We start from the raw sequence: 26,340 nt of genomic DNA on the forward strand, positions 1-26,340 counted from the left end.
CAAGAGTTGTCACTACTGTTATAAACCATTTTAATGCAATAGTGTAGATCCTGCCCAGCTGCCTCTTGAAGGCCTCTAGTGTGGGAGTGGACCGCATCAATGTGAGTGGACCGCATCAATGTTCACCTAGCTAAAACCCTGACCCAAAGGAAAGATTTGCCTTCCCTCCTGCTCATAGATGCCTACATCCAGAGGGGTGCATCCAATTCAACATCACCGCTAGCACAAATTGAATTCTGCTAAGGTAAGCAGCCCCTAACACAATACCAATAGCGTTTGCTGGTGTGACGGGTTTTGTTGGAAAAATGGTCATGCCATCAAATGCTATTGGTGTACTAGAGGTCACTTATGCCAGAACAACGTAATTTGCATTAGTGGTAGCATAAAAAAATGATACCACCCACACAAACCCTGGATCCCAAAATGTCACAAAGTGAATACTAGGGATGGACAAACTTGTCAGCCTTGCATGGACTAGCATTTGAATTATTTTAATCTCAACTTCTTTCTGTCCTGAATATGAAGAAATGTGTGAATGGAAGTAAATACTTATAAATTTTAGTAAATCCTTTGAAAGGCTTCTGAAACAAAACTCTTGCCAACCTGCACAGAGATCCCAACCATGGGGAGGTGCGTGTTGCGCCTGCCTGCTTGCCATGTGGCTATTACAGATGAGGAGCTTGTCAAGAAAGAAAGGAAAAAGGTAGCAAACCAAATCCATCAGTACACAGTGGGTCCAAAGCAAGATTTTAAAGAGCTAAGCTCTCAAAGCCCTGGACGTGGGTGGACAAATCTGCCTGTTTCGGTCTATGCCACATCCAACTTTTGTTAATCTCAAATTCTTTCAGTTCCATATAGGAAGGAATTTCCAAATGTTGGTAAATGCTTATCAGAAATAAATGAAAACACAATTCTCATCCATCCCTCATAAGTCCCTGTTAGAAGAGACCTTGGAGAATAGTACTCTGAGCACATTCCGTTTTTGCAGATGGCTCTACATGTCCCAATACTTTGCCGTAACAAATATTTTCTCCAGGACCATCTCATCTGCTTCTCATAATACTCCAGCTACTCAGGCCTGTAGTTGGATCAGCTCTTCAGGATGGGGTCCCTGTGCAATTTTCCTCTCTTCAGAAATATGACAGGATCTTAGTTTCCACCTTACCTTTCTCAGGCAGAAGAATAAGGCATTGAAGAATACAGATGGCCAAAACGTTTCAACGATTACATCAATGTAATCACACAAGCTCTTGCCAAGCAATATGTTCCCCACTTTTCCCCATGCCATTTTTGAAGTTATACATTTGTCTCTGTGGTGATGGGGTGGGTAGGTGGGTAGGAAGGGGGCAGACAGAGGGGTGCTGCATTCTACAAGCAAGCAAAAGTCCATCAAAATGCATTTTGCAACTAAAATGCACCAACAAACATTAAGCAATTGCAGGCACATTTTCATAATTTGTTCTGTCTGGAGAATTTGATGGTGGTTTTGAAATGCACAAATCAAGACCACCTGTTCTTTACACAAACACACACACACACACACACAATGCAAGGTGGGATAGGCTCCCTGTGGATATACAACTGCCTTTTCGGAGGGCATGGACATTGTCCTGGGATCATTTGTGGTCTTAAAAGTCATGCTATGACATATTTAACCCAAATGCAATTCCACATGTAGGATCACATGGAAAGTTGTCTTATGCATAGTAGTTCCATAACGTTTTCAACCGTGGTCACCGATAATTACTGCTGTTCATTTCTCTCCTCAAATGCTTCCTGTCAGATGAAAACTATTAGAAGGCACTATGGAAATGATCACGAGATTATTTCAAAATCAAAGGCCTCTTTCTATTGGCCTGTCCTTTTTCAGCTGATGTTCAGCTAGAATAGTAGAGGCTGTGAGCACACATGGTGGATGGCTGTAAAAGTGTATGATCAGCCATTCATTTAGCGGGCCAACATTTGCTTCTAGTTTAACTGCAGTTTTCATTGGACGTTTCTTCTTCTGAGTTTAACAGCACCTCCCTTTTCTTTTTAGTTTTCACTTGCTTTGCAGCACAAAGGACAAAGCCTTCCCCTTTACTTCTGTGGGCAAACAAAACATATCCCCCACCCACCTGCTTGCTACTATTTTAAGTCCCTAACATTCAAACGCAGGCAAGATAACAGACATGTCCAAGTGGAGAAACAAAGAGGAGCAGAGATGAGGGTTGAATAATACATATTTAACCTGATGTGCTGTAAAATATCCCCTTATATTTGGAAGGATATAACAGATGAGTAAACTACCCCAGTCTGAGTAAAGCTCACCCCAGAGGTAATATGGTCATCTCTATGGGCACTAGGAGGATTTTCTCAATTTTCTCCAAGTACTGGGGGAAATACTCTTTATTCCATTATCTGGCATATAAATGACTACAAAAGGGAATTGAGTAAACACACACAAACACACATATACACAATCCCCAAGCTATACAGTCATATAGGATTCTACGCAAAAAATAAATAAATGCTCCTATATAGAGGAAACGTGACTGCTGTCTGGCTGCTTTGCTTTTTAAACACAGGATGCATAATTAAGTTACCCCAAACTTTGACAAAGTGTATCTTTTTGTGGTTTTGTTAAGAGGTAACTGCTGTTCTGTTGTTTTCAACACCCCACTTTGAAACAGTGTGCAGAATTCACCAGAGGTAAGTGATAATCTACCCAAAGGAACTGCACCCTAGTAATAGTAGCACCAGCTACTCCAGGGTAAAGCCATTTTTAAAAAAGTCACACTGAAAACCTGTTGTGTGTGTCAAAGCTCCACTCAGAATGCAATGCGATCCATGGAAGGTTGGATCCTTCCATGAACCGTGTCTGTGTGCTGTAAGAGATGTGGCCAGGCTACCTTGTCCAATCCTCAGAGAAATCCCTACCATGGCTTACAAATTCATGGGAAGTTATTATTGTCCCTGCCTGGTTTCTACAAAGTCATCAGGTATTTGGGGATATTTTCTTCCTGGGAAGCTGTGTCTTGTGTGCACCCTGCGCTCAAAGTTTATTTTGGGTCAATAGAAGTTGGGGCTGAAGCATCCTATGCTCTCCGCTAAGGGCACAATTTTCAGACATGGTTAATTTAATTCAACATAGGTTTGAAGAGACCCCAGATTACTATTCCCCCTTTTCTTTTTAAACCATACATTTTTAAAAGAACACACAAATATATATCAACAGGACACCTGATAAAACGCATTCACATGTGCTGTCAACTCCTAAGCAAGTTTACTGGCAAGTCCCACAGTGTCCAACGGGGTTTACTCCTCAGTAAATGTGCACAGGGCTGCAGCTGCACTCACCAACCTTCTGCTTAAAATAATAAATGTACTACTAACCCCTCTCCAATTCCCCCTCCTCCTCCTCCAGCCAGTGCACAAAGAACTGAGAATCTTTGCTTATGAAAAATGAAAGGAAGAAGAAAAGATGATTCAAATGGGATTTAAACAGAATCTGTTATCTTACTGCTTACTGATGTGCCACTTTAATTCAATAATAATAATAATAATAATAATAATAATAATAATAATAATAATAATAATAATATCCTGTCATACCTCCCTCCAAGGCAGCAGGCAGGTACCTTAAATCAATATCAACAAATACATATATAAAATTCAGGTGTCCCCCCTCCCCTCTTCCCTAGATTCAAACATTCACCTGGAATGGCTGATGTTTTCTACAACCCATTTATGGACTAGAAGATAATCCTCTTGAATATATACAATCTAAAACAAGCCGGACAACCAATCAACATTAATAGAGAGAGATCTCTCTTTCCCTCTAAACAGAGTTACTAGCAGCCTGGCAATTCTCCCCCCCCCCCCCCACGTCTCCACACAGTAGTATTTTCCCTGCCTGTAGTAGAAGCTTATGCCACCAGATGTTTCTGCAAGATTTCATTTAAAGCTAAGAAAAATTGCTTTGAGCTACATGTTGTATTTTTTTTTAATCCGATGCCTACTTCTTTTCTCGCCCCCCCCTTCAAACAAGAGCGTGGAAGGCAGGCGGTGATGTGGGGAGGGGGAGGTGGGGAGGGGGAGAGAAACCCTACTTCTTTTATTACAGTGTGACTTAATTAACTATAATGCATTGTTCCTATAAGCATCTAAGCAACCGGCTGTCTATTGAGAAAGTGGAGCGAAAATGTGTACTCGCCTATGAATGAGCAAAACAAGAAACTACCCGGCTATTGTTCAGCCAGGGAATTATTATTATTATTATTATTATTACCTTTAAAACAAAAACATGAAACAATACACCCCAATGCATTCCCAAATCCCCCCTCTTATAAAGCCAGGAGTTTAAAAATAAATAGGTGAAGGTAATTTGAAGAAATATAATTAACAGCATTCTAAATATGAATGATTGTCAGAAAGTCAATCTGGTTGTTGCTATTGTCTGTACACACAGAGAAAGAGAGAGAGAGAGAGAGAGAGAGAGAGAGATCCCAACCGCCGAAGGTCTACAAGAATACGATCTACTCTCCCTGGAATAGATGGCATAGGAGATGGTAGACTTGGGGGGAAAAGATGTTTTAAAATCCCAGCGGTCAACAAGGCACCCAGACAGAATGGAAAAGAAACACAGACAAATACAGAGAAAGCGCAGACACGGATAATCACAATCACCACCATTACTGTTATATCACCAACACAACAAGAAAACACCTCTGTTATCCAGGTTTTCCTCCATTTCTGTAGTTCGTTTATTAGCAGTGTTTTTTAGGAGCGAGGAGGGGAAAAATAAAGAGAGAGAGAGAGAGAGATGTTAATTTGAAAGGAAAAAGTAAAGCACACCTCGTTCTGTTTGGTATACTTTTTGGCTCTGTCTGTGCCTATCTATCTGTCTCTGTCTCTCTGTCTTTCCTCTCAAACAAAAGGCTTTCTTTTCCTAGGCATTACTGGAAGGGGAAGTCGAGGCGGCTGGCTTTGCAGAAGCATAAAAATAAAATTAAAAAAAAACCATAACAATATATATTTATATATTTAAAAAATGTAAAAGGCAGGGAAGAGGGAGCCGCCCTGCCCGCCCCCCCAAAAAGTAGAAAGGGGGAATTAGGAGAAAGAAAGAAATGCACACACACAAAAATATCGCTTGGCTTCTGCAAAATGCAACCGCTTCCCCCTGTGCTCAGTTACCACAATAGACTTTGACTCTCTCTCAAAGAACCATGCGCCTGGCGCTATTTATAGCCAAGGCAAGGGCTGGAATCTACCACTGGGCAAGCAGACGGGGGGTGGGGTGGGGTGAAGTGAAAGGAGGGGGAGGGGGTTCGGTGGAACTGAAGCAAAAGAAAGTACCCCCTTCTGAACCCGCACCTTTCCCCCCAGTAGTCTTTATCCATCTCCACACACAGGCAACTGCCCTCCCTCCCTCCCTCCCCCTCCCCCCCAGTCTTGCTGGCATTTTGAACCGATCCAGCCTGTTTAAACCGAAAGGACAGAGATCCTGGCTGTTCAATGTATTAAAAAAAATCAGTTCAGACCTAGAGAGAGAGAGAGAGGGAGAGAGAGAGAGAGCGAAAGAGAGAGAGAGAGAGAGAGAGAGAGAGAGCGAAAGAGAGAGGGGGAGGTGTGTGTGTGTGTGTGAGAGAGAGAGAGAGAGAGAGTGTGTGTGAGAGAGAGAGTGAGTGAGTGTGTGTGTGTGTATGTGTGTGTGTGAGAGCGAGAGAGCGAGAGAGGGAGAGAGGAACAGAGGAAGCGAGGGGGGGTGGGAAAAAAAGGAAAAGAAGATTTTTCTCTATGTATATAAAGATGGCCACGTTAGCAAACGGACAAGCAGACAATTCCAGCCTCAGTAGCAACCACACTAACCCCAACACCAACGGGCACATGAACGGATTAAATCACAGTCCAGGGAACCCATCCACCATTCCCATGAAGGACCACGATGCGATCAAGCTGTTTATTGGGCAAATCCCTCGCAACCTGGATGAGAAGGACCTCAAGCCTCTCTTTGAAGAGTTCGGAAAGATCTATGAACTGACGGTGCTGAAGGACAGGTTCACTGGCATGCACAAAGGTGAGTTCGCCTCCTTAACTTTCCCTTATGCACAGGGGGTTGGAGCAAGGGTGGGTGGGTGTGGGGGGCAAATCTCGCTAGGTTGGAAACCCATAAAGAGTGTGTTTGTGTGTGTGTGTGTGTGTGTGTGTATGGGGGGGATCTCTTATACATCTCACTGTTCTCCAGGGGAGGGGGGGGAGGTCTAAAAAAAAGCCTCTCCATAGGGGTTATAGGAAAGGAATGGAAGGAGCTGTCCAGCGACGGATGGTGCTGAACCGGGTTGCTCCTATTCGGGATGCATGGACGTTGCCCAAACCGAGAGGCGTTTGCTTGGGTGGGAGTGAGCAGGATTTTTATTTATTTATTTATTTTTACAAACAGTGGACCCTAAAATAAAGAGAATAAAGGGATTCAGTGGTGCTGTTTGGGATTTAAGGAGACGAGTGTTATGATTTTCTGCTCTTTTGCTTGGAAAGGCACAAGCTGGATGCCAGGGTGGGGAGCGAGAAATCAACAATGTTGGATATCTAGAGAGAGGGGGAAAAGAATTACTCAGCGAGGAGGGTGGCTTTAGGGTTGCATCCGGAGTGAAGTGTGTGGGTGTTCAGGCATCCGCTCCGGGAGTGAGGTGGTGGTGGTGGGGGGGGTTAGCAGCAGAAACCGGGACTCAGGAACTTTTTTTAAACGATGGTGGTGCTGATCAAACGGGGTTTTTTGAGGGGTTTGAAGGGAACCACGCTACATGGGACCTGTCTTTTTCTTAGGTGGATGCCTCTTTGTATTTCCTGGCTCACTTGGGGCTGGGGTGACAGTCCACCACCCATCCCATTTTTCCCTGCAATGCTTCGATATATAATTTGAGATCATAGGAGGGAAGGATGTGTGTGTGTGTGTGAGTGTGTTGCCAGGGGGGTTGCAAGTTTATATTGATCGCTTTGCATGGAAGTGGGATTGAAGTGAATAAGTTGGACGCAATTGACATACGCGGTGGCTTAGGTATCAGCAGCTGGAGCCTGATGGGCAAGGAACTGAACTTCGATCTTCTTTCTTTTCCTATGGGTTACCCCCACCCTCTCTTTCTCTTACTGCTTTGTTTCCCCTTCTTTCTTCACTTCTTGACTCAGAATAGGAAGCAAAATGTTTCGAGAAAGCACACGGAAAACTTAGATAACAGATACCTCCAAAATAAGGGGAGAAAACTAGCTGGGAGATTTTTCTTCCAAGTTCGAATCAGAAAGAAAGAAAGGAAATCTGAACGGGTTAAGCAGGTCATTTCTCTGCCCAACAGTAAATCTCCCAAAAAGTTAATGGCACGTTTTGAATTCCCCTTCCCCCAAATCCGCTAGAGGATGGATATGCAAATAGAAAGTTATTTTTAAAAGAGGAAGAATTGATCTTGCAGGGAAGGAGGGAGAGTGTATTTGCAGGAGAAACTCTGGGGGTGGCAAATGACAATCAGGTATCTCCCCCCCCTCAACGCACACACACACCAAAACCACCCACAATCACTACACACCCTATATATGACATTCATTCAAGCTTTCTAGAAATCACATAAGAACGTGGGGTCTTTAAAGCTAAACTAGAAGAGTGTAGCTTTAATGTTTAGTGCCAGTGTCTTTGGATAATGCCTTTTGGGGGTGTTCCTCCCATCCAAACAATGAAAGTTTATAAAAGATTTCTAAGTAAATACAAAATATATTGGGAGAGCACTTGACAGAGAAACAGCTGGGAAAAATAACACATGCACTTTAAGAATATATTCTTCTTTTAGTCTAACCCAGTGTTCTTGTTGGAGAGAGAGAGAGAGAATCTCTCTCACACAAGTATTATATGTTGATGATGTACCCTGAATAGATATAAATCTTTCTATTGGTCTAGTTGTTGAAAGTCAGGGGTTAACTGTTTAACTCTGAAAGAGTTGTGTTGAATCATTTATTTATCCTAATTTTAGTTTTGACAATTTCATTGTGTGTTTCATGTAAGCCCCCTGGACATCTAGGATATGATGCACTCGAGAAATAAACTGAATTAAATTGCCTATGTTAGAATCTAGGAAAACTGATTTTCAGTGAATCTTAATCCAATCTCTATTTCTAGATTAGAGCAAGGTTTTGCCAAAGATATACTTAACTTTAACTTCCCTGCATCTTCCTGTATTTCAAGGTAAATCATTAGGAATGTCCAGGTATCAAGGCATAAGTCTTTCGTACCAATTTGCATAGGTGCGTGCCTATTTAGCAACCAGGTTCATTTCTTTAATCTCTCAGAGCAGGGAGGGAAACAGAGTGCAAACGACCCAGCCCAATCTCTCTCTTTATTCCTGTGGCATGGCCGAAGGATTTACTATAGTTTCCAAAGACACCCAGGGCTGAAACTCTTGGATTTATTTAACCCATCTGAGAAGAGTCTGAACTCCTCCGTTGATGCCACAGATTTATTAGCTAAACCTTATTAAAAAAAAAAAATCCCTCTAGCTACCCATTTGGGTGTGTTGGGGTGGGTGGGTTGTATGCCACTGGTGATAATTACTGTAAAGTTAAAAGAGCATGACATGGTTTTGAGGAAAAGGATCGTATTCTGCTTCTAATTCCCCTCCCCCTCTTTTCATGATTGCCTTTAAATCAGGAAATTAAGCTATATGAATCCATGTCTTTCTTTTTTTCTGTGTCCCCATGCCTATCTCCACTCATTCAATTTGTGTATTGTGTATGAGAAAGAAAGATATTTTCTATAGGTGAAGCAGGAATAAATACCTCTAGCATTTTTTTATTCATTGAACTAGGTTGGTATGTGCCTCACTGATATACCATAAGAAATGAATGGGTGCAGTGGCTTCGTGTATGAAGGCTGCAAAGAGACTTTGAAAATCATATTAGACTAAAGTGATTTTAAGGCCACAGATAACTGCATTGAATACATTGAGTTACTCTACAGTGCAAGCAGTGTGTGTGTCTGTGTGTGTGTGTGTGTGTGGTTGTTCTTGCTCTGTTGGATTTGGGGTTATGTTTGTTTGCTTTTTGTCTGTCCAAGCTATCTCACATAGTTACTTAAGGCCATGATCCTATATGTATATTTTCCTGAGAGTAAATCCCGTCGAAGTCAAAGGAAGTTACTTCTCAGTAGGCATGCACAGACTTGTACTGTAAGTATAGGATACAAAAAACTGGCTACAACTAATTTAAAAATATGAAGAAAACCTTCCCTGATACATTGTGGAGATGCAGACTCTTCATCCAGGTGATGATTTTTAAGTTCTAGCGGTTCTATAAGAAGTCCTGATAAAACTACATGGTAATTACTGATTTAGCTTAGATTTTCATATTACTTTAACCTTTCCTTTTATTCTTTTTTGAGGAAAGAGGGGTTTGGCAAGTGAGGTGGACCATGCTGGGGTTTTTGTTCACAGTTTATCTTGATCTCTGGCAGGCAGAAGTCTGGGCAGTGCAAACAACCAACATCCATTCTTGTAACATACACAAGAAAGCACGCTGAGTTACCCAAGATCAGACACACTAGCCATTCATTCATTCATAACTTCCCCCACCCCATTTGCATCTAGTAGTAGGGTCTGCATAAGGTCTGAGTTACTCAGAGACATTAAGGTTAGTGCTCTCCGGACAGACATAATTATTATGCGTTATCTTTGGATATAATTTAAGACCAATTAAGTGGCATTTGAGCCTAATATTTATAAATGAATGAAATCAAAACATAGGACCGTCCTGAGTGGTTTTCAAACCTACTCTTTCCTTATCCATGTCGAATCATACCCAAGGGCCGCAGTGCGTTTTAACGAGATGTGCCAGCTTTTCATAATATTCTTCTTAGGAAGTCAGGCAAGAACTGTTAGTGAGATTTAGTAAAACAAACACAGGATTTAATGTGCTTAAAAGAGCAGAGTTGTGAGAGGGATGGTAAGTGATGATACCTCTGATGTTCTGCCAGATAGCATATCCTTTTAAACCTCATCTGAACAATGCAGCTCATGCAAAGGTGTCCACATCCATCACCAAGACAGTGGGATGTCTTTCACCCCCACCCCACCCCACCCCACCCCACCCCACCTCTGCACAAGGCCAAACCTAACCATTCAAATAAATAAACACTGCTAGAAAGAAGTAAAGTGTGTTGGAGGGGTGTTGAGTAGTTTATTTCAACTGTTGGCTGTGTCCCTTCTCAGACACATAGGTCATTTTCAGACTCGAAAACACCTGGTCTTATCAGTCCACAAATTACCCAATTCATGATAGTCTCTTTTATTAGAGAGAAGCCAGAGTGGGAGAGACAGATGTGAATTAAAGCTTTGTTCAACCTCAGTGCAATATCAGTTTTCAGGTTAGCTGTGAGATTTAGAAGTGCAATGATTGTTAAATTAAGATGCACTGTACGGAGCGATAAAAAAAGACTTGGGGAAATGAAATTGTACTCGGAAAGGGACACAGCTAAATACAGGTGTTGAATAAATGCCTCCATAATTGAAACATAAGGCTTGCGTGACTGAAAGCAACATGCTTAGTCTTTAGTAGTGTTGTAATCCAGTTTGAGTTTCAGGGTGGGAATCTGCACACACACACACACACACACACACACACGGCAGCATCAAAGTGCAAAAGAGCATTCTACCTGGAGCCAGAACTAGCTGTTAAACCAACAAACCACAGTGGGGTAGTTTTATGACAGAGAAATAAAGAATCATCCCTTCTCCTCCCTCCAATCACAACACCTATGAAGATGGAGGTACGTGTATTCTAGAATGGTAAATACTCCATACATTAACCTTCTCTATAAGTAACCCCTAGTTTTGATGGTTGCAGTAATGAATATTGCTTTTTTTATTAGCACCTTCTTACTCATCCGCCGTGATCACTCTAAAAACACACACACACACCAAACATGGTTGTTAAGTTTCCAGCTTAACGAACGGCTGTCCCATATTTTCCTCCTTGAATAAACAACGTTCTGATTCTTTGGAAAGCCCATTTTTCAAAAGAGGGAGGAAAGAGCAGAGGGGGGAGAGAGAATAGAAGTTTTCTCAGATGTTTTCTTTGGACCTGATACCATAAATGTGCTTTTTGAGAGAGAGAGAGAGAGAGAGAGAGAGAGAGAGAGAGAGAGAGAGAAGTTATTTGTGTCAATCTACAATAACCCACACTACAATGCCTCTGGGTGGTTTGAGGGAGGCAAACATCTGAAAAAGATGGACTTCACTTCTTCCTTTGTAAGTGAAATTGACAGAGCAGCATGGGTACATCACATAAGCGATGCAACAGGATGCTAGTCTTCTCATAGGGAACAAAGGGGTGGGGGAAGGAGACATATTCAGGGCATTTGTTTGTGGACATAACAAGTGAAAATAATTGTGAAAATAAATGCTTAGGTATGTAATCACTGCAACAATTGCACGCAAATTAAGGGCCTTACATGTCTGATCACTTGTACAGTATGTTGAGGCAGGATCTGTTTGCATATAAATCTTTATAGTTGAGATCAACAGACAGACCGTGCTCTGGATTTATTCTTCAAGAGAGAGAGATCCTATAGGAGGCTAGGAGCACAGTCTCTCTGGTTTAATGGAAACCTTTCCACAATGCTAACTGCTGAAATCTTATTAAACCTCAGAAAGAAAGACAAGGTCTTTCTGTTTTAATATCAAATGTATTGCTGGATTCATTTTAGTATAGCGAGCCTTGGACTGTTTTAACCATAATTAATTCCAGTATCATTGCTCTTTAATCTATTGTTTCATACTTTTTAAAGTTTGATTATTATTATTATTATTATTATTATTATTATTATTGAAGTCATGCAGTTAATTAATTAATATTGTAAAATGCAAAATGGATGAGAAACTTTGTAACAACTTACCCAAATGGGTGACGCTGTTTAAGTTGTGGCATAATAATAATCTGTCCCCATGGAGGGGACATGGGAAAGTCACTGTATTTGTTAAGTAAGGCAAAACATTTGTAGGAATTGAGTCATATTCCATTCATGATTGGGTGTAACATTAAGGTAAAGGCTCAGTTAAAAGTTCTCAGAAGAAATCACTAAGGAACCTTCTGTCTGTAAAGGTGCATTGATATTCCCCCAAAAAGGAGGTGTTGTTTGAGAAGGGGGTTGTGTTATTGGCTTTGTAAGGCATTCCTTGTGCCCCACCAAAGGGACCAAGCCTGGCAACACCAAAGGAGTTGCAATAGACTCACATATATATCAACTAAGAGCTAAAGAGACTTATTGAGTCAGACAATACGAAGGATAATCTGAGTCATCTAACTGATCTTTAACAAACTCAACTCCATTGACTTCCAAACGTCATTGACTCTAAAGTTACTACTTTTTTTTTTTTAACCTGAACTGGAGAGTGTCATGTGCCACATCAGGGTTTAATTCCATATCACGATCCACTACTATGCATACAGGTGCAAGACTTAGGATTGATTCACAAGGCAATACTCATTAGTTGATATCTCATTTCTTGATGACTCTAGTTTAAGGGTTAATTTACCTATTCAGAGAAACCACACCATGCAGCCTTCCTGGAGATGAACGTGTTTGAGACAAGTGACGCTATGGGATCATCTACACCAAGCAGGATATTCCACTATGAAAGCGGTATATAAAAGGAAGAAGCCACACTACTGCTTTATAGTGGTATTCAAGTGCACTGACCACTATTGGTGCCCTTTGACACAGACCATATACCGCTTTCATACCACTGTATCCTACTTGGTGTGGCTCCTGCCTTTTATATACCACTTTCATAGTGCAATATCCTGCTTGGTGTAGATGAGCCCTATGTTCAGGTTACCAGATGAAGCAGCACAGACCCCATGAGGAGGATCAGGGCTGCTATTTTTGTGAACCGCCCAGAGAGCTCCGGCTATTGGGCAGTATAGAAATGTAATAAATAAATAAATAAATAAATAAATAAATAAATAAATATTATCACCATTGTTTTGAATGTTGTGATGTTACACATAGGTCTAGCAATTGCAACTCACTACTTCCTGAATCACCCACAATTCCTAGAGTGTAGCCTTAGCTAGACCAGGCTATATCCTGTGGTGAACCCCGGGATCATCCCTGTGCATCCACATGACGCACAGGGAATCCCAGGATCAGGGAGGTATCATCCCTCCCTTGCCCTGGGATAGAACCCTCCCCTTTGGGCCGGCTTTTTCTGCGGTCCTGGGCTGAGCCCGAGACTGCAGACCATGTGGCCTGTTTCTGCGGCTTGGCCTCGCTCCGCACAATTACTCGCGCAGAGCCGGGAGCTGTGCCCATCGGGGTTAGGGTGGAGGAGCAGGGAAAACAAATTAATTTTTTAAAAAACTTACCTGCAGTGTATGAGCGTTCGTGCGCTGCTGTCGCTTTAAGAAAATGAAAAATGGTGGGCACGACGCCTCTCTTCCTGAGGTCGTTGCGCCTTACATGTAAACGGAGGAGGGATCTCACGTTAATCACAACACAAGATCTTCACTCCTCCATTGTGTGGTAAAAGGTAGGTCTAGCTAAGGCCTGTGTGACTGTAAATCCCACAGTGTGTGTGTGTGTGATGTGAGAATTTACACAAAAATGTAGCCATTCCCAAATTCACTCTGCAGTGTCTTCACTCCATCAGTCATTTCCTCACCAGCCTGTCTGGATCTAGCCTTAGCCATTAGTAAGCATGCAAACTATTGCAATTTCCAGCTGCCTCTTTTCAAACAGATGGTGAGGTTTGTTCTATTATAATTCTTTGGATCAGGTGCTTGATTTTTTGGGGGGACCATACAGACTTCTTTAGGAGGAACCAAAATTGATCCTTGGCCTCCCCCATCATAAATATTCTTCTGTTTGTGGGTTTTGCACAAAAACTTTAGCTGCATTCAGTACAGCTTTTGACAAGAGAAAAATCAAGCTGTAATAGGTCGTGTTTGGGGAAACTTCTATCTTTAGAGGCCATTGTGCTGGGATTCTTACGTGGCCAAGAACCTGGTTGATGCTGGAATATGAGATGCATTGGCATGCTTTTGACATCCTTTTAAATTGCTGGAGACGTTTACCCTGGCCAGGACTAGCCAAATCCATTTTGAATTTCACTTGTTAAAAAAAAAGATGGTGACACTGGGAAACAAGTTAGCTCACTTGTTAATTTTTGTAGCTGTTTAGATTGAAAATTAAACTTATGGAGGTTGCTTTCAATCATCCCAGTCAGTTATCTTGTCTAGGATTTATCTCCCTGCCCACCATATAAATATACAAACATGACAAATATACAAACAAAGGGGGAGCCTCAGACACCCCAAAATAGTATTCAGTTTGCTCACTGCTGCAGTCTTTGTCATCAGCTAAAGAAAAGGTGTCTTTGTGGACTTTGCATTTGTCATCTGGTACCACTGTTGGGATACAACTTCTTGGTGAATGTGGTTTTTAGTGTGCATTTATTATACACAACTGACATCTTCACTGGAAAGAGAGAGAGAGAGAGAGAGAGAGAGAGAGAGAGAGAGAGAGAGAAGTCTTATTATTGTGGCTTCTTGAAATAAAGACGAATGACAACTCCAAGTCTCTTGAATAAAGTGCCTGACCGTATGGAGCGGCTAAAAATAAATCATAATCAGCCGGCAAAATGAATAGTGAGACATATAGATATAGACATTGTGTTAGGTTTGTCAAGACAAAGCAGCCAAAAATATTGATTGAGGCGAGGGAGGGGGAAAAATGATAATGAACTGGACTCCAACAAGATTTTAATTGACAATGACTCCTGTGAACCAGATTTGGACAGTGTATTTAAACTGACCACAACATAACTTTATTGCAAGATGCTCACCTTTAATTAATTGTCTCCTTTGTTAAGACCGACTACAGATCAAAGGTTTTAAAGATACTTAGCAGGTTCTTCGTAACAATGCCTTCAGATGTATTAGAAATATCCGACAGCATGGCCAATGAGGCATACAAATTTCGATCTAACTCATTGTACTGTGTTTATTTCACCCTCCCTGGCCAGACATGGACAACCTTTGCTTAAACTTTAACTGTTTCCTAGGATAGCAACCAAAACCATAGGGATAAGGGTCGTAGTCAGATGTGGGTGCCAAATACAGGCAGATCTGAAAATAGTGCCCCGAAAAAAGTAACAGGAAGGAGGTAGCAAAGAAAATCATAACCATTATTTTAAAAATGAAACATTAACAACGTCCTTGTTCTGTTTTAATCTATAACTCCATGTAGCTCCAATTTGTTAGACACCTTTACCTTTCTATATCTATTTAGCAACTTATTTTACTTTTGATCTAGAAAAGTTTCTTCAGCCAGAATAGCATTGCTCCAATGAAGAGCACATATACAGTATAATACTTGTTCTTTTGTGCATTTATATTAATGAATGTACTGTACATAACTATGGGTGACTACATATAAAATTGTAGTCTTTATAGTCAGAACACCATTGCTACAATTATACAGCATATGCAATAGGTAAGTTTCCAGCTTATCTGTAAATAAAAAGGCATATAAGGTAACCACATATTTTACATCAAGATATTAAAAACATCCAGGTAGCAAGTGCAGTAAAATTCCAGGAACATTTAAAGATAAGGGAGTCCCTTCACCCTTAATTTCTAAAATAATATACCAAACAGTGTTGTGACACCTTAAAGATTAAGAAATGTTATTACGGCACATTGTATGTCAGGTACCAAAAGATTCCTTGTTGTCTTTGCTGCGACAGACATGGCTACCACTTTGGAAATTCTTTAAAAGTGGCATTTTAGAATAAAGTGCACCCAGCATTTATCTATGCAGATAACAATTGGAATAATTTGGAAGTAAGCTTATATCAAACGAGTAATGAGGAAATGAAGTCACACACAAACTATTTATCTAGGGTATTACATGGACACATAGCTTTGAGAGAATAGTGGGTGTATATCTATTACATTAATAGCACAATCCTATACATGTCTATTGAGAAGGAACTCCCATTGAGTTCAATGATACTTACTCTCAGGTAAATAGATATATAATTGCAGCCTTACAGTGTATCCTATGCATGTCTACTCAGAGAAGTAATCCCCATTGAATTCAGTGCCCCCCCAAGTAAGAAGATATAGGATTGTAGTCTAAATGAGTATGATGTCTGTCAACACCGACCTGCGTATCTCTGAGGTTTGGGACATTCACAAAATATGTCAGTAATTATCAAAAAACATTCCCATATGAGTATCGGCAGTGATTGCATTTTGGGCAGTCTACAATATATAAAGCACAAGTAAGGCACAATTCATTAATCTTTGGAGACCTTCTGTTATCATTTTTATGACCCATTTATAAGTGTATACATTTCAACTTGAAACCATGAGTAGACTTGCATTTAATACAATTCATGTTTCTTCTGATCCATGTGTCTTCAGAAACACACAACTCACTTTAGCAAACTTAATTTTATCAATATACTTATTATTTGTGATCTTTGGTCTTGATCATGGCATATTGTTATTTTTTAACACAATTTTACAATCAATAAGTATTTCTCCTCTCTTTCTCTTTAATCCATTCTCATTATGTACTGGAAGAAAATGTTTTTTTCCCCTGATAATTTACATGAAAACTCCAACGGAGTGGCCAAAAACAGCAACACCCAAAACACACACACACACATCACTCACATGATTGTGTGTCCATAATGGGCATCTGTAGAGATATAAAAATGTAAATACATAGAATGAGTGCATGTGTCTATAAAATATTTAATAACTCTTTTCCACATGGGCATTGCTATTGCTCCATGTATGCTGCATCATACTTATGCTAAAGAATATCTAACAGGGTCGATATTTTACTTATTCTTGAGGCTGATGTTTGAAGCTTAGTTCTATACGAAAGTGGCAGGTGACTTGAAGGCTATGAGGATGCATTGCATGCCAAGTTGAATGTGCTACGTAGCTGTTTGTTCATTATCCTAATTTAATGATACAGTCACACCTAATTAATCCATGTCTGGTTTCCTCGTGCTCTGCGTCTGGGAAAAAGAATAATTTCAAAGCTAGCCTGGCCAGTTTTACCATGCCGTGGGTACCATGCCGTGGGTTTTCCTCAACGGCATGTTTGAGACCAAAAGCATTGCAGATTTCAAACTGTCCGAGGATTGACTGTAGATACTGATGGTTTTAGATGCAACCACACACACCCCTTGGAATACAGGCACACATGGAACATGTAGGCACACATGCATGAAAAAAAGAAAGATTTACGCATGCTTCTTTTCTGTCCTTTGCCATGAAGGTACCCAGAAAGACCGTACACTGAAGTGTTTTTTGTTTCTGGCTGCCTTTTGCAAAGTGACATTTTAAGCAGTCTCTCCAGGCAATGGTAAGCATGTGTATAACTGTACATTTTCACCCAGACGGACATCATGAAATGATCCATCCCTGGGGATCTGTAGGGATCTCCGGATCACATCGCCATTGGGTTCGATCACCTTCGGGGCGGGGAAAGGAGAGAATGTTTTCAAGGCTCCAAAAAATAAGGATGAGGTTGCTAGCTCAGGAATTTCAGAGAGGGTAAGGCAATGACGAAGACCTACAACCGTAACAGTCTTTGCCGTCTGATGTTGATAAGTGTATCAGCGCTTCTTTAAGGATCTGAGAGAGTCCAAAGGAAGATCCAGTCTCAAAGGTCACCATTTAGCTGTCCATTATTAATGGCATCAATCGTATGGTTGACCAGCCTCACCAGAATGTGTGTACAAAGCGATGGCTGACAGTAACATTTGGGAGGGAGGGCGGCACAGAATTTACAAAATTGCCTGCATGTAATATTAATCGCATTGATCGCTTCTAATAATATGATAAAGTAAAGATGTTTTGAAGTGCTCCTTGGAAGTGCCGCAGGAGACATGGATACCTTTCTCGTGAGCAGATTGTATTCGGGCTGGGAACTCTTTGAAAGCTAAGCCATTGAAAACTCACTGTTCTTACCAGCTCGGTTCATCCTTTGCTCGTTGGAAAGCAAAGAGGTTCTCCACCCCCCTTCTTTTGAATTTTTTTGGGTCCAGTTTCACTGCAGACACTACAGGATGATGTCATCCTGAAGCCCTTCTAGTCATTTAACTTAAACAGCAGTTTCTTTTGCAAAGGAGGAGAAACCAATAAGCAAAGTTTGGCTTTCTTTCCATATCCCCTGCCTGCCCCCCGGTTGCCGCTGTGTGTTGTGCGTAGGGGAAGAAGCAAGGTGAGGGGGAAGTTAATAACAGAAGTATAATACAGCCCAGTGGCCTGATCCAAAATGGATTGGATTTCCAGGAAATGCTTTTTTATTATTTTTATTATTATTATTATTTTCCTTCACACTTTCAGAGAACATCTGTAGTTTGTAGTGTCCTATCGATCAAGGCCATGAGTTTGAAATGGTTATGCAAGCTATTATTCGTGGGGGAAAGGAACCATCTGCAATATGCAACCAGACTGACTTACATTCATATAAATCTTAGCACAGCGAAACTCACTTTCTTTACAATATTCTAACTACTCCCTCTCCAGCAATCCACTTCTATCTAGGCATGTCGTTCCCTCCTTCGGATGGAACATCAGAAGAGCCCTGCTGGATCAGACTGAGGGTCCATCTAGTCCAGCACTCTGTTCACACAGTAGCAGTGTTCAGCTTGATGAGCCCTTGGCCGTAGCTAGACCTGAGGTTTATCCCAGAATTGTCCTGGGGTCAAACCTGTTCATCTAAGTGCCACACAGGGCGTCCAGCGCTCAGGCAGGGACGAACCCGGGATGATCCTGGGTTCAACCTTCGGTCTAGCTACGGCCTAAGTGCCACACAGGATGTCCAGTGCTCAGGCAGGGATGAACCCGGGATGATCCTGGGTTCAACCTTCGGCCTAGCTACGGCCTAAGTGCCACACAGGACATCCAGCATTCAGGCAGGGATGAACCCGGGATGATTCTGGGATAAACCTTAGGTCTAGCTAGGGCCCTAGTTGCCTGGGATGATCAGCTCATGTGGCACCCTAGCTGCACAGGACAGGTCTTACCCTAGTTGCTTGGACAATCTAGCTCCTGTCTCCTTGTTGGGTGGAACATCTAGCTCCTATCTCACCCAGTCATTCAAGAGAGCCATCTTGTGGGGGGGGAGGAGGGGGGAGTTACTTCTGTGGTGAGAGTGAGAGTTGTTTGTCTTTGCGGAGGCTTGATTGATTCTGAAAGCTATTCATGTGATCACGTTCTGAAGCCAGGGATTTGGCAGCTGCAGTGATCCAAGAAGAATCATGTATTCCCTTGCGCCTTTTGCCATGTCACAGTATATTTGGGAGAAGGGTAAATGGTGGAATAGAGGTATTTATTTTAAAAGAAAAAAAAGATGAGGGGGGGGGAAAGTCCAGCTGCCTTCAAGAGGCAGCTGGACAAGCATCTGTCTGGGATGCTTTATGGTGGATTCCTGCATTGAGCAGGGGGTTGGACTCGATGGCCTTGTAGGCCCCTTCCAACTCTGCTATTCTATGATTCTATGAAAGTTGTTTTTCTTCAAGGAGATATGATTTCCATATTCACATTTGAATGTGACATTTCGCGATGACTCAGACAGGACAGCGTTCGAGACCAGCCATGCATCTCAGAGGATACCGCCACTCTGTATGAAATCCCACTCCAGATCTTCTCAGTGTGGTGAATCAAAACAACTGTGGGGGACTAAAGAATCACTGGAAGGGGTTGCCAGGAGAGGTATATCAGTCTCAGTGATGCCTGTAAAGCAGAGGTGCAGATCCTCAACCCCAGGGAACAAACCCACTGTCGAGATTCTAAGCCCTCCTGCCGTGAGACGATAGAGGCCTACTGTGCAATCCACCAAACCTTCATTCAGTAAATAGACATCTCTGAAGGGAGCATCAGTGCTAGGGACTATACTCTAAGCTTAATTAACCTAACAAAGCATGGCAGTTGCTTATCGACTAAATGGGCATTTTCCTACCATGCCCAATAGGCTTTTACTGGAGCCCTCCTTCAGGGAGGGTCTTCAACCTGCAGCCTCTGCCATGTGGCTAGTTTAGCAGATCATCTGACACTTCTTCTCAACTCTGCCCGCTGGACTCAGTGGCAGACTCTAGGATCTGTCAATTCTGATGCTCCTTCCCCCTCTGACAAAGACTGAATTCCAGGGGTGGGGGAGAATGGGGAGATGACCTCTGAGCCTGGGGGCCCCTGTTTGATAAGCTCCTGGGAAGATTCCTCCTTGACTTCTGGAGAGCCTTGGAGAAATCCCTCCCTTGCTGCCTGTCTTGGCTGGTCTTATCCTTCTTCATCCTCCGAGTCTGGTTCAGAATACGCCCAGGTCTCCTGGCCCAGGAGACCTGGGCCATTTCTACACCTGCCTTTTTTACAGGGATCATCCCGAGATCATCCCTGTGCATGCAAATGACACACAAGGGATCTCAGGAGCAGGCAAGGATGATCCCTTCATTATCCTGGGATAATCCTTAGGTGTAGAAAGCACCCTGGCTTCATTTTAACACCCTCTGGGGGGGCTTTTGATAGCCCCACCTCTTTCCACTAGCCCCACCTCCTTTCCCCAAACCCCCATCAGTTGGTGATTTTTCAGCTTTTGTGCAGTTCTTTCTAAAAAGTTTGATTATTTACTTGTTACATTTTTATACCACCCAATAGCCGAAGCTCTCTGGGTGGTTCACAAAAATTAAACCATAATAAAACAACCAACAGGTTAAAAGCACAAATACAAACTACAGTATAAAAAGCACAACCAGGATAAAACCATGCAGCAAAATTGATATAAAACTAAAATACAGAGTTAGAACAGTAAAATTTAAATTTAAGTTAAAATTAAGTGTTAAAATACTGAGAGAATGAAAAAGGTCTTCAGCTGGCGACGAAAAGCGTACAGTGTAGGCGCCAGGTGGACCTCTCTGGGGAGCTCGTTCCACAACTGGGGTGCCACAGCGGAGAAAGCCCTCCTCCTAGTAGCCACCTGCCTCACTTCCTTTGGCAGGGGCTCACGGAGAAGGGCCCCTGTGGATGATCTTGAGGTCTGGGCAGGCACATATGGGAGGAGGCGTTCCTTCAAATAACCTGGCCCCAAACCGTTTAGGGCTTTGAATGTCAATACCAGCACTTTGAATGGTGTTTCAATGCATCTCCAAAGTTACTGTCACAGTAAGAGCTTTAAGATAAAATATGCTGGTCCCATTTAGTGATTTTGGTCCCATCCCTTTTGCCATGGGAATTCAGTTCTGAGAGCCTCTTGGGAATGGAATTTGGCCCTCTGGCTGAAAGAGGTTCTGCACCCATGCTGTAGAGCAGTGCTGCGATGAAGGAGCCCACTCTTGCAAATGCAATGAACATGCTGATATCCAGATGGTCTCCCAACCTGTCATCCTTCAAGGTCAGGTGGAGCACATGGGCTGCCTGGGTGGGTAAAGTTTGCCCTGGAGTGATAACAATATAAGAAGAGCCCTCTGGATCAAACCACTCATCTAAGGATGTGTCAATCAGCAAAACGCAAGCTCACCCAAGGTCTCCGAATTCCATCTGGAAGCACCTTCTGACTTGACCCCATATCAGATTATGAGCTTTCTCCCTTCAGCTTTCTTTTTGCATGAAAATACGTGCATATTTTTGAGCACGTTTTTCCCGAAATGTGTGCATTGACCGTGCACATCTTTGAAATGAACACATTCTTCTCCCATTGATTAAAGCATATCTGTGCACATTTTTTTCAAAGTATGCGTATTTTCCTGCACGTTTCTCAAATGTACGCGAGCTGTCGAAAGCATTTCTTTGGCCTGCCAATCACATTGCAATTTCAGAAATGTATGGACTTTTGACTGCAATTTGCTTTCAAGTCCATGCTTGGTCTGGAGGGTATGAACTGGATAAGTCCTGATCATAACAAAATTTCCCTTCCTCCCTAACCGCATGTAGTCCAGCATCCTGTTTCCCACAAGGACCGACCCTGGGAAGCCCAGAAGCAGGAAAAGAGGGACACTTGCCTCCCTCGCTGTTTCCCAGCAACTTCTGTTCAGAAACATGCTGCCTGTGATCCTGGAACAGGCCTACTTTACAGAAGACAGTCCTCCATTTGCAGGGCTGTCAGAGGGCAGTCCTCTATTTCATGTCCAGCCCAAAGCCTATTTCAGGAACCATAAGGAGGAAGGGGATATGGGTGCCTTGAAGTTGTCTCTCAAGAATTAGCACCTAGACAGGCACAGAGGTCACCTGGTCACAGGCCTTCTCCACAATGGCCAGATGCATTGTCGTATTTCTATATGAAGTATAATAATTATTTCTAAATTTGTACATATGCATAGATGCATATCTATGCAATGTATACAGTGTATGCAAATGTCATGCAAATCTGTGTCCTATTTTATCCTCTTCATTTGTTGATGGCTTAATGGCCAATCTATCCTGGATGTAGTGTATAGCCATCATGACCAGTATCCCTTGATTGGCTTAACTTGTAGGGCTGATTTATTTATTTATTTATTACATTTCTATACTGCCCAATAGCCGGAGCTCTCTGGGCGGTTCACAAAAATTAAAAACATTAAAAGTATAAAACAACAGTATAAAACAACAGTATAAAACCATACTATAAAATACAATATAAAAGCTCAACCAGATAAAAATAGCAGCAATGCAAAATTACAAATTTAAAACACTAAGTTAAAATTTATTTATAGACTGTAAAAATGCTGGGAGAATAAAAAGGTCTTCACCTGGAGTCTAAAAGCATATAATGTAGGTGCCAAGCGAACCTCCTTAGGGAGCTCATTCCACAGCTGGGGTGCCACAGCAGAGAAGGCCCTCCTCCTGGTAGCCACCTGCCTCATGTCCTTTGGCAGGGGCTCATGGAGAAGGACCCCTGAGGATGACCTTAGGGTCCGGGCAGGTACATATGGGAGGAGGCGTTCCTTCAGATAGCCTGGCCCCAAGCCGTTTAGGGCTTTAAATGTTAATACCAGCACTGATGACTCAGCAAAGGGGCAGCAGCCCAAAGAAGGGTAAGTCCCTGGTTCCTACCTCACACAATGTACTTCCTTGTTGGTACAGAAGGAGATGTGAGGTCTGCCAGCTCTCACATAAGTCTCTGGGGGCTTTAGTGAATAATTCTAATAAACTGGCTGAAGCTAGCAGCCCATCAATATGACAAGTATATGTGGGGGTGAGGGTGGAGGGGGCGCAATTGTGTGTGAGGACAGGTTACACTTGTATAGTGCACGGATGCATTGCAGTGCAAAGAAAGGCACATTGTATCATGTTGCATGGTATCCCCAATGATGACTGCTGGTCCAATATGGAGGGGAAGTCTGATTACAGTGTGCAGCACAAATGGAACTCTGCTGCTACTATGCCCAGCCATTGAGGATCAAGCCTGCTCCCATCTGTAAAGCCCCGTCCTGGGAGATGTTTCTTTTGGTCACAGTAAAGTGATACGGAAGCAGTGTTTATTTAGACAGACGGGGCCTGCATGAAGGGTAGGAATGGTAAGGCATGGGCTGAAGTCCCAAAGTGCCCACCCACCGACCCCGGACTTGGGCCATAGCTAGACCTAAAGTTTATCCCTGGATCGTCCAGGGGCCAAACCTGTTCATCTAGGTAACACACAGGGGATACCCTGGATGATCCCAGGATAAACCTTAGGTCTAGCTGTGCCCTTGGTCTTCACCATTGCAAGATACTTCTCCACCTGCCTCTCTCTCTGGCCCAGACAACAGTGGAGGTGAGAAGGAGGAGGAGCAGATGCCATGGCCAGCTTGCTCATTGGATCTCTGCCTGACAAGTAACCAAGTGGTAGCAATAATGGGGGAAAAGATGATGAGCAGTAGCAGTTGGTAGTGGCAGTGAGAAGGAGGACGTTTATTTCTTTAGTTCATTTCATTTCTAAACAGCGCAATAGCTGAAGCGCTCTGAGGTTGCCTTGCCCAGAGAACTTCAAAAACTTAGAGCTGCCACTGTAGATATGGGCTCTGTTCAGAAGACACCTTAAACCATGGTGTTCAAGGCCTTTTTGTTAACAAAAAAAACCTTCAACACTGTGGTTTAAGGAAACTTTTAAACAGGGCCATGGTCCTCCTCCTTCTCTTCCTCCTCCTCCTTTTGAAAGAATGATTTTGCTATTGTAAGTTACCTCGGACATCTTAGAGAAATGGTGCATGACTAAATGAAAGTGTGTTTTCCAAAATAGTTCCCTCTCACTTTGGGAAACAAGGCCTGATAGAAGATGTGGGGTGGAACATTCGGGAAAGCCCTTAGCTGTGTCTGCTTCCCATGTGACCCTAGTCACATTTGAATGCATTTCCATTTGCACTGGCCCACGCACGAAGGTGGAACATGCATTTAGACGTGACTAAAGTGTTCCTGGGAAGCTCAAAGGGGTAACTGCCTTCCTCTACAATCACATCCTGTATGATGTGTAAAAGAAGAGTGTGTGGGCTCATCTACACCTGCAGCCCATTGGGGAGTGAGAAGGGACACTCACGGAGTTTTCTACTTCTGGGATCGTTCCTCAGAGACCACAGGAGCCAGGGAGTTGTCCTGGAAGTAAGGAGGGACGTTCCAAGGCTCCTCTTTTTTTAAAAAAAAAAGAGGTGACATTTGCACAATTGCACAATTCCATGGGTGTGATCCTGCATGAAAGTGAGATTTTTTAAAAACAACAACAACAACCCATGCACAACAAACTCGGTGCTGGAAGATGGCAAGTGCCATCCAAAAGATGGCAAAAATGCTCGCCCCTTCACCCCCGATGTCCACAGATTCCCTCCGCACAGCTCCGTGCCCATTTCCTGAGCCCTGCAAATTGTGGGGGAGAGAGAGAGAGCCACATCACCCACTGAGCTCGGGATGGTCCCAAGAAGGCAGGGAAAAAATGGGAAAACCCCAGTCCTAGATATCCCTATATGGCTCGGGTCCAGGTTATTTGAAAGACCGTATTCTCCCTTATGAGCCTGCCCGTGCTTTGAGATCTTCTGGAGAAGCCCTTCTTTCAGTCCCACCATCTTCATAGGCATGCTTGGTGGGAACATGGGAGAGGGCCTTCTTGGTGGCTGCTCTAGTGGTCTGGAACTCTCTTCCCGGGGAAGCTAGGCTGGCTCCCTCCTTGATGGGCTTTCGGAAGCAGGCAAAAACATTTTTGTTTCAGCAGGCCTTTGGAGAGTAATCTGTCCCTCCATCTATGTTAATGTCTTATAACTTTGTTGTGTATTTTAAACGTTTATGTGTGTTTTCCCCCCAATGTATGTTTTAAACTTTGTAAGGCCGCCTTGAGGCCCAGCATTGGGCAAAAGGCAGGATACAAATAAATATCATCATCATCATCATCATCCCGGGAAAACTGAGTGGTTGTCCCTGGTTCACCCCAGGATCAGCTCTGCGTCATTTCATGCAGGGAGGACCCCGGGATAAATGGCAGGTGTAGATTAGGCCTGTGAGAGAGAGTGGGGGTGGAGGGAGGAGAGAATTACTAAATTGTAGTTGGTTTGAATAGGAATTTGGACATACATTTACTCAGGCAGCTGATGGCTGAGAAAGCTTTTGAGTTTCTACGAAGATGCACAGTCAAACTTAGCACCAAATTAAAATGAAGAAGACTATAAGCACTATCCTTTATTCCTTGTTGTCTGGTGATACCTATGGAGAGTTGACAAATTTCCAGGCCTTCTGGGATTGCAGGAGGCTATGGAGAAGACCCAAATCCCAATCTCAACACCAGTCAGGACTCCGGTTGTATCTGACAGCTCGGAAGCTGTATTCCTAGGTACTGTATAAACTAGAAGGCTTGCGGATGAGCTTTCAAAATACAAAAACCCAGCATGTCATTCCACACTCCATCGAAGGCAAGAAACGAAAGGTAAAAGATCAGGGGTACAGCAGAACTTAATTCCATCCTTTTAAAATGCACTTAACCCTTTTGCACATTGTACTCCGCTTCTGCTAGAGGGGAGGGGGGAAATCCCTTTGTGATACTTTGTGTAAGATCTGATGAATGTCAGTCAAATCAATGGAGAGATGAGCATGGGCTTCAATTAGCTAAGGTTCATTTTCTCATCCTGGTAAAACAGCGTCTCCGTCGTATGGGTGTATGTCATCCTTGGTTGCGGCAAGTCCCAGACAAAAGGCGTTATGTAAGGAGCGAGCATTATGAGCAGGGGAGAGAGAGACCTAAAGGAGGGGAGGAGTGAGGGGATTTATTTTAAAGGATAAGGAGGGGGACTTATTTTCTCAGGGTACCTCCAGATGGCAGCTTTGTACGTTTTCTGTTCAGCCTGTATCCACTAAACGGGCTGT

At 42.8% G+C, this 26,340-nt stretch overlaps 1 protein-coding gene across 9 annotated transcripts in view; it reads left to right on the forward strand.

The window, feature by feature from the left end:
* The first annotated feature begins 5,705 nt into the window (after positions 1-5,705).
* Positions 5,706-26,340, forward strand: part of CELF4 (CUGBP Elav-like family member 4) — a 992,627-nt gene continuing 971,992 nt past the window's right edge. For all 9 annotated transcript variants that reach the window (XM_063128326.1, XM_063128330.1, XM_063128323.1 and 6 more), the window contains exon 1: positions 5,706-6,061. In XM_063128326.1, the coding sequence (XP_062984396.1) occupies positions 5,782-6,061 (280 nt within the window). In that variant the 5' untranslated portion in view covers positions 5,706-5,781. The remainder of the gene's footprint in view (positions 6,062-26,340) is intronic.

This window comes from Elgaria multicarinata, chromosome 6 (assembly GCF_023053635.1).
Source record: "Elgaria multicarinata webbii isolate HBS135686 ecotype San Diego chromosome 6, rElgMul1.1.pri, whole genome shotgun sequence".
NCBI lineage: Eukaryota > Metazoa > Chordata > Lepidosauria > Squamata > Anguidae > Elgaria > Elgaria multicarinata.